Source organism: Culex quinquefasciatus, chromosome 3 (genome assembly GCF_015732765.1).
Source record: "Culex quinquefasciatus strain JHB chromosome 3, VPISU_Cqui_1.0_pri_paternal, whole genome shotgun sequence".
NCBI lineage: Eukaryota > Metazoa > Arthropoda > Insecta > Diptera > Culicidae > Culex > Culex quinquefasciatus.
The window spans coordinates 11184360-11198942 of NC_051863.1; the positions used below are offsets into that span (position 1 = coordinate 11184360).

General features: G+C 36.4%; 2 protein-coding genes across 6 annotated transcripts in view; one reads left to right on the plus strand and one right to left on the minus strand.

Annotated features, from left to right (window-relative positions):
• LOC6041225 (nucleolar protein 6) overlaps window positions 1-14583 on the plus strand; it is a 22664-nt gene continuing 8081 nt past the window's right edge. Inside the window, exons 1-5 of one of the 2 annotated variants that reach the window (XM_038260632.1) lie at window positions 1-144; window positions 199-2590; window positions 2647-3269; window positions 3328-3618; window positions 3687-3788. In XM_038260632.1, coding sequence (XP_038116560.1) covers window positions 124-144; window positions 199-2590; window positions 2647-3269; window positions 3328-3618; window positions 3687-3788 — 3429 coding nt within the window. In that variant the 5' untranslated portion in view covers window positions 1-123. Of the gene's footprint in view, window positions 145-198; window positions 2591-2646; window positions 3270-3327; window positions 3619-3686; window positions 3847-14583 lie in introns of those variants that run through there. The other variant, XM_001850465.2, reaches the window with a different exon arrangement.
• The window catches only part of LOC6041224 (myogenesis-regulating glycosidase), a 19654-nt gene continuing 13438 nt past the window's right edge, over window positions 8368-14583 (minus strand). For all 4 annotated transcript variants that reach the window (XM_038260635.1, XM_038260634.1, XM_038260636.1 and 1 more), the window contains exons 3-5: window positions 9006-10441; window positions 8789-8945; window positions 8368-8727 (exon numbers count right to left, since the gene is read on the minus strand). In XM_038260635.1, the coding sequence (XP_038116563.1) occupies window positions 8525-8727; window positions 8789-8945; window positions 9006-10441 (1796 nt within the window). In that variant the 3' untranslated portion in view covers window positions 8368-8524. The remainder of the gene's footprint in view (window positions 8728-8788; window positions 8946-9005; window positions 10442-14583) is intronic.

Below are 14583 nucleotides of genomic sequence, written 5' to 3' on the forward strand. Positions count from 1 at the left end.
TCTCCCTCGACCTAACCTCGCAGGCAAAATAAAAACAATGTGGAGGTGTTTTCGACGGTTCTCACGTTTTGTCCCCAATCTGGAATAAGTTTGTAAATTTGCTGGTGTAATTCACTGTTTAAAATGAAAAAGTTTCAGCAGAAGGTACGTTTAAGGGTTATACAAAGTATTGTTTCTGATAAAAGTTTGAAATTCTAGAAGCAGAAGACGAAACCGAAGCCAATCCAAGTGGAGGAAGATCTGAACGATTCCATGATCGAAAACGGAACCGACGAGGACTCGAACGATGAGGACGCGGACGCGTCCCCGGCCGGCAGTGACAGTGGCCACGAAAGTGGCGGCCGATTTGTGCGCGCCCCTGCCCGCTGCAAGGAATCGGCCCAAGCCACGAAGCGGAAGGCGCTCGATCGCGACCAGGCGGAACATCAGCAAAAGATCAAAGCCATGAAGCAGCTGTACAAGCCTCCGACGGTCGAGGAAATCAACCGGCTGAAGGAGACGGAAAACTTTTACCACTCCAACCTGTTCCGGCTGCAGGTGGAGCAAATGCTGGCGGAGGTCCGGATGAAGAATAAGGTAGCGAGCTTTGTCGAGCGGTGGTTAGGCGATTTCCGGAAGTTTTTGAGGACGGTGAAGGATGGGGAGGGAGAGAGGGGATTGGACGATGTTGGTTATGAGGGGGTGGAGTTTCCGCTTGAGCTTCCGGAGAATGTTGAGGTGCTTCAGAAGGTGAAGTTTCATTTTTTGCAGCAGAGGATTGTGCACCAGATTGGCGCGAATAAGTTGGGGACGGATTATGGGAAGCCGATTGTGGTTGATTTGCTGCTGGAGATTCCGGAGCGATGCTTCCACAAGGAAGATTACCTCAACATAAGGTATCACTTTAAGCGGGCACATTTTCTGTGCCATTTGGCGGAACGGATGGTTGGGCAGACGAAGTACGAGCTGGCGGGGCAGGTTGGATTTGTGGCGTTGAAGGGTGATTCGCTGAAGCCGGTGCTGGAGGTGACGCCAAGCGAGGAGAAGTTCGCCGGGAAGGTGAAGTTTGTGATTCATGCCGTGGCGGCGGAGAAGTTTCTGCTGAAGAGGTTTGTTCCTGAGAAGAACAATGTTCGGCCGGCGATGATTGGGAAGGAGGTAACGGAGGATTACAAGCTGTGTCCGACGCCGCACTACAATGCGTCTATTTTGTACGATTTGCGGTTGCTGAAGAACCAGGAAGTGCTTGAAAGTGTCGTTCAATCGGACCACGTGCGACAAGCTATAATACTGCTAAAGGTGTGGATTCGTCAGCGACAGTTTAACGAAGGCTTTTATGGGTTTGATGGGGCGTTGGTTACGTTTTTCATAGCGTATCTCATTCAGAATCGCAAGATCTACAACACTATGAGCAGCTACCAGATCATTCGACTGTTCTGGAACCAGATGGCCAACAGTCAGTGGGATACGGAGGAAGTTACGATGGAATCGACGGGCACAGAATCAACCAAGAGTTACCATCAGTTCTACGAAGTGGTGTTTCTGGACAATTCCGGGCTGTTGAACATTTGTGCAAATCTGTCGGGTGAGTTGTACCGCCGAGTGAAGCGAGAATCGGCCATCGCGATCCAGCTGTTGGACGACAAGAAAGTCAACAGCTTTATACCGCTGTTCCTGAACAAGTACCCTGTGTACACGCAGTATGACCATATTCTGAGTATCGCTAAACCGGAACTGATTCAGAACGTGTTGGAGAGTTTTGGCAGCGACGACGACAAGCTGAACTACTTTGGAAACCCTCACGGACATTTTCGGAAGATGATTTCCCAGCTCGTAAGACGAGGACTGGGTCCTCGCGCCCAGTTTGTCGTCCCAATCGAAGTTGGAGAAGTTTCTCCGTTGAAACTTACCCTGGGCATTCTGCTGAATCCACAGGAAGCATTCGCCGCCGTGGATAAGGGACCGGAAGCGATTGACAAGGCGGCCTCTGAAGAATTCCGAAACTTTTGGCGTGGCAAAGCCGAGCTTCGTCGCTTCAAGGACGGCTCCATTACGGAGAGCTGCGTGTGGGGCAGCAGCGGAGATCCGATCGGTACGAAGCGATCCATCTGCCGCAAGATTGTAACGTACCTGCTGAACGCGCACTTTGACATTCCCGTGCAGAAGATCACGTACGCGGCGCACCAGTTCGAAGTATCGGTCAAACCCAGCGACGTCCAGGTGCACGAAACGATCGAGGAGCGCTCGCTGGCCTGCATCCGAGCGTTTGACGCGTTGAGCAAAATCATGAAAAATCTCGACAGCTTGCCGTTGACGATCAACGCACTGCTTGGGACGGATGCCGTGTTTCGGTACAGCGATCCGGACCCGCCACGAGCAACGGCTCGGGCCTTGCGGGACGAGCGCGGTCAGTTGAGGTTCCGCGCGAAACGGGCTCTGAACGCCACCATTCAGCTGGAAGCCAGTGGAAAGTGGCCCGAACAGCTGGAGGCCATTCGGCGGTTAAAGACGGCGTTCTACCTGAAGATTGCTGAAGCGTTGCGGCTGTACAAGGACGCGTCGGTAAAGGTAGTGCCGCAGGCCAGTTCCCAATTTCTGGACGTTTTGTTTGGTAAGAGTCCTTGAATTGCTTCAAATGAACCATTTTACATCAAGTCACCATTTCAGAGGGCTACCTGTTCCGGTTCCATATCGTGCACCAGCGGGAGATTAACCTGCTGCGAGAGTACCTCTCGGAGAACAAGATCACCAAATTGTACCGTGACTCGGACCGCAGCATTCAGCTCGAGATGCGAGCGACCATCCTGCCCAAGCTTACCAGCATCTTGCACGGATTGCACCAGCAGCACTTTTCGTTCGGCTCGGTCGCCGCCATGGCCAAACGGTGGCTCTACTCCCAACTCATCGATCCCTTCCTCTGGCCGGACGAGTGCACCGAACTCCTAGTAGCCGCCCTCTACCTCAAGCAAGATCCCACTCTCCAACCACAGGCCGGCTTCCTCCGCTTTCTCCACTACCTGGCCAACACCGACTGGAGCAAGGAGTTGGTCCTGCTGAACTTCAACGAGGAAATCCCCGACGAAAAGGTGGAAGAACTGGAAAAGCAATTCATCGATCGACGCGACAACTTCCCTCCATTAGCTATCGTCACGTCCTGCGACGCAGACAAGTTCGGACTGCTTGCCAAAGCCGCACCCACCCAGGAAGTCCTGAACCGGGTCGTGATGCTGGCCAAGGTCGTAATTACGCAGATCGAAGAAAATTTCTCCCTTGTTCGCAGCAAAGTTCACGTAAGACGTCAAATAACAAAACAACAATCAAACACTCAACACAAATTCATTCTCCTAGATCTTCTACCAACCCTCCTTCACCGGGTACGACCTGATCATCAAGTTGAACACCCGCCTGCTACCGTCCGTCGGTATAACCGCCGTCGCCAACTACACCCAGGGACGGCGTACGAACGCGAACGCCGAAGACGTGCCCGAATCAATCCCGGGCTTCAGCCCGGCCGAATGCTATCTGGCGGAGCTGCGCGAAGGCTACCGCAGGTACGCCCTCTTCTTCTACGACCACTGCGGGGGCGATCGGATTGCGGTGCTCTGGAGACCGGACGCGATCGAGGAGAAGCCGTTTACGGTAGGGTTGGATTGACGGGTTGCGTGATTGGGATGTTAGTAAAAATTATTCGGTTCTGTTTTCTACAGATTTCGAATGTGAGCGGGAGGATCCTCTCCGGTAAGGACGTTCTTCAGCTGAACAAGGAAGCGCTGGTTCGGGATTTTGAGATCGTCGGAAAGGGGTTAGTGGCAAGTATCGAGCGAAACAATTGATCAAGAGTGAATGAAGGTTGTTATGAAGTGAAAAGTACTTAAAGTTCATTTTGCCGAAAGTTCCCTAAGAGTAAAAATAACGACTCGTTACGCAGATTTTACTTAGCTACTCCTGAAAGCTTCAGGTAAGCTTCATTAAAATTTTCCATTGTTTAAGTAGAGTACAGGGTGAGAATTCTAAAAAGCTAAAATTAAAAATTCATAAATTCATAATATTTAGAATTTCCAAAACATCAACATTAAAAAAAATCTTAGCTTTTAAAACTCTAAAATTGTCAAATTCTAAAATCATCAAATTTAAAAATTTCGTAAATTCTAAAATTTCGTCAATCAAATAATTTTAAGATTTCAAAATTTGAAGGTTCAAAAATATAAAGATTTTCTATTCTTAAATTATAAAATTCTAAAACTCTAAAATTTGAAAATCATAAAATTATAAAATTCTAAATATATCTTAAATTCAAAATTTCATAAATTCAAAATTTCTATACAAAATTTAAAATTCTAAATTCATTTTAATTTACCGTAAACTGGGGTCAATCGGGACACATGGGTCGAATTGGGACAGCAGTTTTAACCATGTTGGAGCACAATATTGTGATTTTTCTGGTTGGTATCGGTTAGAACAGACTTAGACCAACAAAATGTGTATATCCATTTCCAAATTTAAAAGCTTTAAGTGCTCTAAAAACTGCTGTCTCTATTCAGACTGTAGTCCCGATTCGCCCCAGATTACGGTACTATTCTTTAATGCTAAGGTTCTAAAATTCAATAATTCTATGAATCTAATGTTTTAAATTTTTTAAATTCAGAAAACAAAAATTATGAAGTTTAATAATTTAAAAAAATCTCAAATTCCAAAAATTCTAAGGCATTAAATATTCTTTAACCATAAATTTTGTTAAAAATTATTATTTACAAAATTCTAAAATTCAAAATAAAAATGAAATTAAAAAATGTCATTCAAAATTAAGAAGTTCGAAGGTATGAAGATTTGAAATTCTTCAATTCTAAAATTCTTAACTTCTTAAAATGCCTCAATTCTGAAATTCAGAACTTTTTAAAGTGCTTTAATTTGAAAATTTTTGTTTTCAAATGTTTTTTTAAATTCAAATATTTTTAAATTCTAATATTTTTAAATTCTAATATTTTTCAATTCTGCTATTTTTTAAATTTAATTTTTTATTCTAATCTTTTTAAACTATAAAATTAAAATTCTTAAAAGTCTAAAGCTTTCAAAAATTAAATTTCTTAAATTCTTTAAATCATAAAATTATCAAATTCATAAAATAAAAAAAAAACTATATAACTCTTACAAAATACAAAATAATAAAATTTCTAAATTTAGAAACTGAAAACACAATAATTGAAAATTCCTTATTTTTGAAATTATTACTTCTAAACCTAATTCTTTAATTCTAAAATTCTAACAAAAAATATAAAAAACGTAAAATTTTATTAGTCTTAAATTCTATTATTCTTTAATTCTAAAATTCTAACAAAAAATATAAAAACGTAAAATTTTATATTTTTTAAATTATAGATTATACACAAAAAATTTACTTTTCAATTCAATTCAATTCGGTTTTATTGGTGAATAATCAAGATACAATGAGTTATTTTGAAGTGCATAACAGAGTTTTGGAGTTCCTTACAGCTGTGTGTTGCATCATAATCCATTTAGGAACAATTATTTCTTTAACTAAGGCACTAGCAAGAGTAAGAAAAAACTATTAAAAAAAACTTACAGAAATTGCAAAGGAAAGGGGATAGAGGAAGAGAAAGCTTATATCTAGATCACAGAATATTTATCCTTTGTAGATGTGTTTGATCATCAGTTCCCCAAGGGCCAGGAATTGTTCTGCCTTGTTCCGGCAGCTCCGAAACCGCGTCATCATCTCCCCCCGCGAGAGCAAAGAACTCCGGCAGGGTGAAGAGATCTTCCCCGGTGACTTCTTGCTGGGCCGTACTGCCGCTACCGGCAGCGACCACGCTGGCGAACGAACGCCCCCAACCAGGAGGGAACGCTGAGTTTTCCGCTGGAATCGTACGCTGTCCAGCTGCAGGAACGGCTGCGCTCGTACTTCGCTGAGGAGGGTGGGACGCTTTCTTCTTCTTCTTTTCCTGCTCCTCGAGGTAGGCCTTGCGCGCGACGCATCCGCGGTAATTGCCGGTATGATTGCCGTCACAGTTCGCGCACTTTACGCGTGGCTTGGTTTGTTCTGCCTTGTCCCCCAAGTCCGCCTTTCGTGGCAGTGCGCACGCCTCCGAGAGGTGAGACTCACCGCACTTCACGCAGCGGGGCCGGAGGTTGCAGTTCCGCGAGCCGTGGCCGAATTTCTGGCAACGGTGGCATTGCGCTACGTCCGTCGGGTTCTTGGTGTAAAACCGCCAGTTTACCCAAAAACCGTCCAACGTTTTAGTCCGCCGCAGGTCTTGGATCTTGACGGTGCCGCGGTCGAAGTACAACAGGTACAGTGTGTGTGTACCTGTTACCGTTGTCTTGCGCGAGAGCACTTTAATCTCCCGCGGTTTTATTCCGGCGTCCGAAAGGTGACCCTTCAGGTCGGAGATCGGACGGTCTTGATAACCCTGCAAGACGACCTTAACAGGGGGCTTCTCGGGGTTGAATGTGTAGAAGTTGAAGTTGCTACGCTTCAATTCTTCAAACACCAGGTCGAAATTCTTTTTGGTCAGTGTGATCACTTGCACTGCCGACTTACCGATTTTCAGACAATATCCGAGGCCTTCCAGCAACTCGTCAACATCGTCCGCCAACGTGTCCAAAACAAAAATTGGAGGTGGTCTTCGTTCCATTGGAGAATTTTTCTTTTTTGGCGTCGGCACTTTTTTCCGTGCACGACCATCGTCGTCGTCGTCGTCGGTAGTGGTGCTACCGTCGTCAGAGTTGTTATTTTCTTCATCGTCGCTCAGCATCTGGAACTCGTTACTGATGGGGATGTTGGCGGATGTTGATGTGCCACTGATCGTGGCACCGGAAGTACCGGAACGGGTTCGCACTGGTGATCTTGGGACATATCCGGGATGTAGTAACTTTTTGTCGATGCTTTCAGCGCTGACGCTCCCCTGCGCGATGGCGGCCGACACGGCGTTTGTTTGTTTACCTTTTTGCACACGGCCGGTAGACGAACTTCGCGGGTTTTTCGAGGCCGCACTCGAACTGCCACGGCCACGGCCGGCCTTTGGCATGCTGGAGAAGCAAACTCGCGGGTAACCACAATCAATTACGGCGAAAAAAAAATCGAAAAAACGATGGAGCACTGAGCACTAGCTGCATGCTCTCGTGCGTACACGGAGGGAGCTGATTTACTTTTCAAAAATTAATAAATTCTATAATTCTTAAATTTAGAAATATGCAAATATGAAGATTTAAAAAAAAATGATACTTAAATTTTAAAATTCTCACATTCTATGATTATAAGTTTTTTTTTAAATTTAAATACTAATATTCTAAAATCATAAAAATCTAACATTTTGAAGTTTCAAAAATTTTAAATTGTTAAATCATAAAATTACTACATTCTTATTTTCTTATTCCGTATTTCGCAGATTAAAAAAATATTCCTAAATTTAGAAGTTCGAAGATTTAAAAACTCCTAAATTCTATGCTTCTAAAACGCTGAAATAGAATGTTCTTAAAATCTAAAATTACAAAATCCAAAAAAATAAAGTTTAAGGATGCACATCAACCAAGGAAGTTGTTGTCTTCTTATTCCAAAATTGTCAAACTTACGGACCCAATCCTGCAAGAATCTGATTGTGAAAATAGTTAAACTTTGTTGTAAATAACTACGAAGACAGTAATTTAGGGGAAACAATATATCGATAGTTCCCGCAGTATTGAAGATACCAAAATGTCTGTAACAGAAATCTGGATGCAAATGCTATTGTTGATGTGAACCGTTAAAAATTCTGAAATCCTAACGTTTTATATTCTTTAAATCTAAAATTCTATTTAGAAAGCTGGAAATAAAAAAAAAGTTTGAAAAGATCTAAAATTCTTAACTTTAAAATTTTAAAAATTCTAAATTCTAAGAATCTTAAATTCTAAAATTCTAGAATTCTAAAATTTTTAACTCCTGAATTTAAACAATCTAAATTCTAAAGTTTTGAAATTTTAAAAGAATATCATAAAATTATGAATTTGTAATTTTCTGGAATTCTTTGAATTTCTTTATTTTTTATTCTATAAATCTGGAGTTTTTTTTAAAGGTCCAATGAATCAAACTTCCAGTTTTTTGCTTTTTGGGTGTTTTTGAAACCGCCTTGAGTCAGGGGTATTAAATCTGAAAATTTGGTTTATTGAACCTTTTCAAAAAAAAAAAAAAAAACTCCAAAAATTCTTTTGTTGTTTGTTTCTCAATCCCTCAACTCTGCAATTAATATCTGTTTCCTTTCCTTATCTTTACCGTTTCTGGAAAATAATAAAGTTGATTGCTGAAATATACAGTTTTGACTTTTCTTACCAGATTCATACAAATATAATAAGTATTAGGACTATTGAAAATTTGGCTGAAATATAAAAAATCACAAATTTCCATGTGCAAAATGTTTAATTTACCACCTGAATTTCCCCTACCCCAGCAAAATAATACACAATCTCGTACAATTTACTTCGTATATCACATGAATGTGAATCTGCGCATCACTTTTTTTTTTAAATTCTTAAACATAACAATCCTTTCCAACGCCTAACGCCGCATCTGGAACGAAGTCTTGACAAAGTACGGCAGCGTGTCCATCGGCGCGGCATAGCTGTACAGCCAACGGCCACCCTCGTACACCTGATTGGTGTTGCCGTCGCGCCACGTTCCCTTGGGCAGGTACACGTTCCGGGTGGTGGCGAACTCGGTCAGTACCGGCGCCACCAGGATGTCCTCGCCGAGGAGGTATTCTACGAAATAAAGAGTGATTGCTGAAATGGGGGTTTCTTGAATAAGATTCCCAGTTCTTACCGTCGCCGATCGTTTGGGCGATTTCATCCTCGGGATCAAGCCACCAAATCGGGGGGTTTACGGGGATTCCTTCGGCAACGGCCAATCGCATTCGCTGCAGAATGTAGTCGGAGTAGTCTTCGTGAAGGTTTACGTAACGCTTGGATATCTCTACGCTCTGAAATGAAAGAATTTGCTGTATTTTGTGACGTATTGGTAATAGATCACTCGCACGTACCTCAATGTCAATGTCCCAAGGGGTCTTGGAGAACTGCATGCTCGGCATAAACGTGTTCGCCTGTAGCCACCGGATGAACAGCTCCTTGGTTAGGATGTCGTCTCCGTACACGTTTCCACCGATCATATCCGGAAGGACAAACGGATACCCATTCAGGTTCATCTGAAGAAGCGTCGGAATCAGCGACTGCAGCCCGTTGTTCATGCCCCAACGCGTGTCCAGATCCAGCATCCTCACAAACACGGGAAGATCCTGAGTGGTAAACCCGGTACGAATCTCGATCATCGGTCCAAACTCGGCACACATCCGTACAAAGTTGGTGGTCATGCTGGTCGGCAGCAGTGCCTTCTGTCCGTCCACGTCCGGGTCCTCTGGAGCCCAACTGGTTTCACCAGCATCGAACTTGAAGCTGTCGATCCCTTCGTCACGCAACTCCTGCAGACGCTGACGGAACCACTCGCGTGCACCTGGATTGTTAAAGTTGATGTACGAAGCTTCGTTCTCACCGCTGTTCCACCACTTGGTGTTGTAGCCAATGGTTTCGTTGTGGGACTTGACCAGGAAGCCCTTGGACAACGCTTCCGTGTACCATGGTTGGCAGTTCTTGTTGATGAACGGATGAATCCAAAGCGTCACACGGAAGCCCATTTCCTTCAGTTGCTCCGTAAGCTCGGTTATATTCGGAAAGGTGATCGGATTGAAGATCAACGAACCGTAGCAGTTTTCCCAATAGTCATCGATATCCAGCTGAGCATTCTTGAACCCATACCCGTTGATCTCACTGGCAAAGTCCAGAATCGTCTGTTGGCTGATCGGTCTTCGATACCTCACCCATGTTGACCAAATCGGATGTCGCACCATGCGCTCATCCGGAATACCAACGGGTTTGTTCAGCACCTTCTCGACCGCCTTCAGATGACCTTCGCGAGCGTCCTTGGCCACCCCAATACGATAATTGAACTCAAAGCTCTCGTCGTACGAATAGTACGGGATCTCTTTCTTCGCCGTCAATCGCAGCGTTTCTTCGTCCTGATCGATAAACAGCGGTACCTCCTTCTCCACGTACACAAACACCCCGGCCGAGTTCAGCCAGTATCGCTCAACGATCGCGGCACTGTGCAACTCCTTCGGAACGTACGCGTAATCTTCAAAACGCAACTTCTGCACCGGATAGTGCTGCTCCATCTGTTCTGGACCGCCGTACCACTGGAGTTCCCGCTCGCCGCCCGGGTTGAAGTGGACCACATCGGATATGATCTGACCCTTGCGCAACGTGCGCGTAATACTGATGAGGGAAAAGTTGGGCGACGTCTCGATCTCCTTGATGGTGATGGTTTGTCCGCTGCCGATCAGCTGCAGCCCCCGCGGGATCGACTCCACTTCGGAGTCGTCGGTGAAGTCGTGATCGAACGTAATGCGCTGGATGGGGATGCCATCTGGAAGAGGGAAGAAAGTTTGAAGAAGAATGTTAGTAACATAATGAGATGACAAAAAAATAAAAGAATTTTGTAGTAAGAAAATTGCAGGATTTTCTGAATTATGGATTTTAAGAATCTAAGATTTTTATTTTTTTATAATTTTATAATTTATTAATTTTTAGAATGTTACAAATGTTAAGAATTTAATGAATTAAAAAAATCAGATTTCTAAGAATTTTAAAAATTTCAAGAATTTTAAGAATTTTAAGAATTTTAAGAATTTTAAGAATTTTAAGAATTTTAAGAATTTTAAGAATTTTAAGAATTTTAAGAATTTTAAGAATTTTAAGAATTTTAAGAATTTTAAGAATTTTAAGAATTTTAAGAATTTTAAGAATTTTAAGAATTTTAAGAATTTTAAGAATTTTAAGAATTTTAAGAATTTTAAAATTTTAAGAATTTTAAGAATTTTAAGAATTTTAAGAATTTTAAAAATTTTAAGAATTTTAAGAATTTTAAGAATTTTAAGAATTTTAAGAATTTTAAGAATTTTAAGAATTTTAAGAATTTTAAGAATTTTAAGAATTTTAAGAATTTTAAGAATTTTAAGAATTTAAAGAATTTTAAGAATTTTAAGAATTTTAAGAATTTTAAGAATTTTAAGAATTTTAAGAATTTTAAGAATTTTAAGAATTTAAAGAATTTTAAGAATTTTAAGAATTTTAAGAATTTTAAGAATTTTAAGAATTTTAAGAATTTCAAGAATTTTAAGAATTTTAAGAATTTTAAGAATTTTAAGAATTTTAAGAATTTTAAGAATTTTAAGAATTTTAAGAATTTTAAGAATTTTAAGAATTTTAAGAATTTTAAGAATTTTAAGAATTTTAAGAATTTTAAGAATTTTAAGAATTTTAAGAATTTTAAGAATTTTAAGAATTTTAAAATTTTAAGAATTTTAAGAATTTTAAGAATTTTAAGAATTTTAAGAATTTTAAGAATTTTAAGAATTTTAAGAATTTTAAGAATTTTAAGAATTTTAAGAATTTTAAGAATTTTAAGAATTTTAAGAATTTTAAGAATTTTAAGAATTTTAAGAATTTTAAGAATTTTAAGAATTTTAAGAATTTTAAGAATTTTAAGAATTTTAAGAATTTTAAGAATTTTAAGAATTTTAAGAATTTTAAGAATTTTAAGAATTTTAAGAATTTTAAGAATTTTAAGAATTTTAAGAAATTTAAGAATTTTAAGAATTTTAAGAATTTTAAGAATTTTAAGAATTTTAAGAATTTTAAGAGTTTTAAGAATTTTAAGAATTTTAAGAATTTTAAGAATTTTAAGAATTTTAAGAATTTTAAGAATTTTAAGAATTTTAAGAATTTTAAGAATTTTAAGAATTTTAAGAATTTTAAGAATTTTAAGAATTTTAAGAATTTTAAGAATTTTAAGAATTTTAAGAATTTTAAGAATTTTAAGAATTTTAAGAATTTTAAGAATTTTAAGAATTTTAAGAATTTTAAGAATTTTAAGAATTTTAAGAATTTTAAGAATTTTAAGAATTTTAAGAATTTTAAGAATTTTAAGAATTTTAAGAATTTTAAGAATTTTAAAAATTTTAAGAATTTTAAGAATTTTAAGAATTTTAAAATTTTTTTTAAGAATTTTAAGAATTTTAAGAATTTTAAGAATTTTAAGAATTTTAAGAATTTTAAGAATTTTAAGAATTTTAAGAATTTTAAGAATTTTAAGAATTTTAAGAATTTTAAGAATTTTAAGAATTTTAAGAATTTTAAGAATTTTAAGAATTTTAAGAATTTTAAGAATTTTAAGAATTTTAAGAATTTTAAGAATTTTAAGAATTTTAAGAATTTTAAGAATTTTAAGAATTTAAAGAATTTTAAGAATTTTAAGAATTTTAAGAATTTTAAGAATTTTAAGAATTTTAAGAATTTTAAGGAATTTTAAGAATTTTAAGAATTTTAAGAATTTTAAGAATTTTAAGAATTTTAAGAATTTTAAGAATTTTAAGAATTTTAAGAATTTTAAGAATTTTAAGAATTTTAAGAATTTTAAGAATTATAAGAATTTTAAGAATTTTAAGAATTTTAAGAATTTTAAGAATTTTAAGAATTTTAAGAATTTTAAGAATTTTAAGAATTTTAAGAATTTTAAGAATTTTAAGAATTTTAAGAATTTTAAGAATTTTAAGAATTTTAAGAATTTTAAGAATTTTAAGAATTTTAAGAATTTTAAGAATTTTAAGAATTTTAAGAATTTTAAGAATTTTAAGAATTTTAAGAATTTTAAGAATTTTAAGAATTTTAAGAATTTTAAGACTTTTAAGAATTTTAAGAATTTTAAGAATTTTAAGAATTTTAAGAATTTTAAGAATTTTAAGAATTTTAAGAATTTTAAGACTTTTAAGAATTTTAAGAATTTTAAGAATTTTAAGAATTTTAAGAATTTTAAGAATTTTAAGAATTTTAAGAATTTTAAGAATTTTAAGAATTGTAAGAATTTTATGAATTTTAAGAATTTTAAGAACTTTAAGAATTTTACGAATTTTGAGAATTTTAAGAATTTTAAGAATTTTGAGAATTTAAAAATTTTAAGAATTTAAAAATTTTAAGATTTTGTAAGAATTTGAAGAATTTTAAGAGTTTTAAGATTTTTTTGTATTTTAATAATTTTAAGAATTATAAGAATTATAAGAATAAATTAAAAATTTCAAGCATTTCAAGAATTTTAAAAGGTTTAAAACAGGCCTGCCCAACGTCCGGCCCGCGGGTCGGATCCGGCCCAAGAAGCCATTTCATCCGGCCCGCAACGGCTTTTCAAAATAGTTCTATGACCGTCCCTAAAGGCTGTTCATGAAATATAAAATAAATAAATTGATTGTCTGAATTAAAAATAAAGTAAGCTTGAGATCAAATTTGAAACAATTATACAAACATTCTTCATGTTTGAATTTAGTTCATATTATTTCTATACTGATATTTTTAAACTGAAAAATGGTGCAACAAACAAAATTATCCATTTCGTAAAATTGAGAAATTTATAAAAAAAAAAAAACTTGGATTGTTGTCTAATAATGTACACAATGGAACTAAATATAAAATTCTTTCAGTTTTAACTGTGTAAACTTCGCATAGAAGTTTTTTTTTTCTATTTAAAACTATTTTTTTAGATAAATAACTAAGCAAACCCCAATATATTTTTCAAGAAGAACTTTTCTGTGATAAGGTTTTTTTTAATGGCCTAAAAAAGCAAATTATTCGTACTGATTGCTGCACATATTTTAAAAATATTAAAAAATTACTTAAAATGAGCAAAGAAATTAGGGAGCAAACATATATTTGTCCATAAAATTTGAATTTCGTGGAATAACGAATTGAAACTGATTTAAAAGTTATTTTTTAAACTTTTATATTTTCTGTGTTTAAAATCATTTTAAAATATTTTTTAAAAATATTTGAATAAAGGTTTATAACAAAGTTTTTTTTTGAAAAAGATATTCGAATCCAAGTTTCGTTTGAGTAAATTTTATCATGTCACAATGTTTTTTTTTTTTATATTGTAGTAATGAGGAAATTAAACTTTAAAAAATTACAACGACCATTGAAATTTGAATGTATTTTTTTAAATATACCGAGGTATTTAATTGCAATCGTCTAAAACAATAACTATATCATTTTAAACTAACAACAATTATAATATATGTCAGATAAACACATTTTTGCAAGTAATCTTTGTGTTTTATTCTTAAAATCAAGATATACTTTTTACTTTTTTCAACCCTTATCAAATATCAAATCCGGCCCGCCACTGCTTCAGAAAAATCAGATACGTCCCGCAGGGCCAAAAAGTTGGGCACCCCTGGTTTAATTTTTTTCAGAAATTTAAAAATTTTATGAATTTTAAGAATTAAAAAAAAATCTGATTTCTAAGAATTTTTTGAATTTCAAGAATTTTAAGAAATTTTCATGAATTTTAATTAATTTTCTGATGTTTTAAGAATTCAAGAATTCTACGAATTTCAAAATTTCATGAATTTAAAAAATGTCCAAAATTTGAAGATTTTAATAAATTTAAAATATTTCAAGAATTTCACGAATTTAAAGAAAAAATAAGAATTTTAGGAATTTCAAGATTTATTTGAAGCT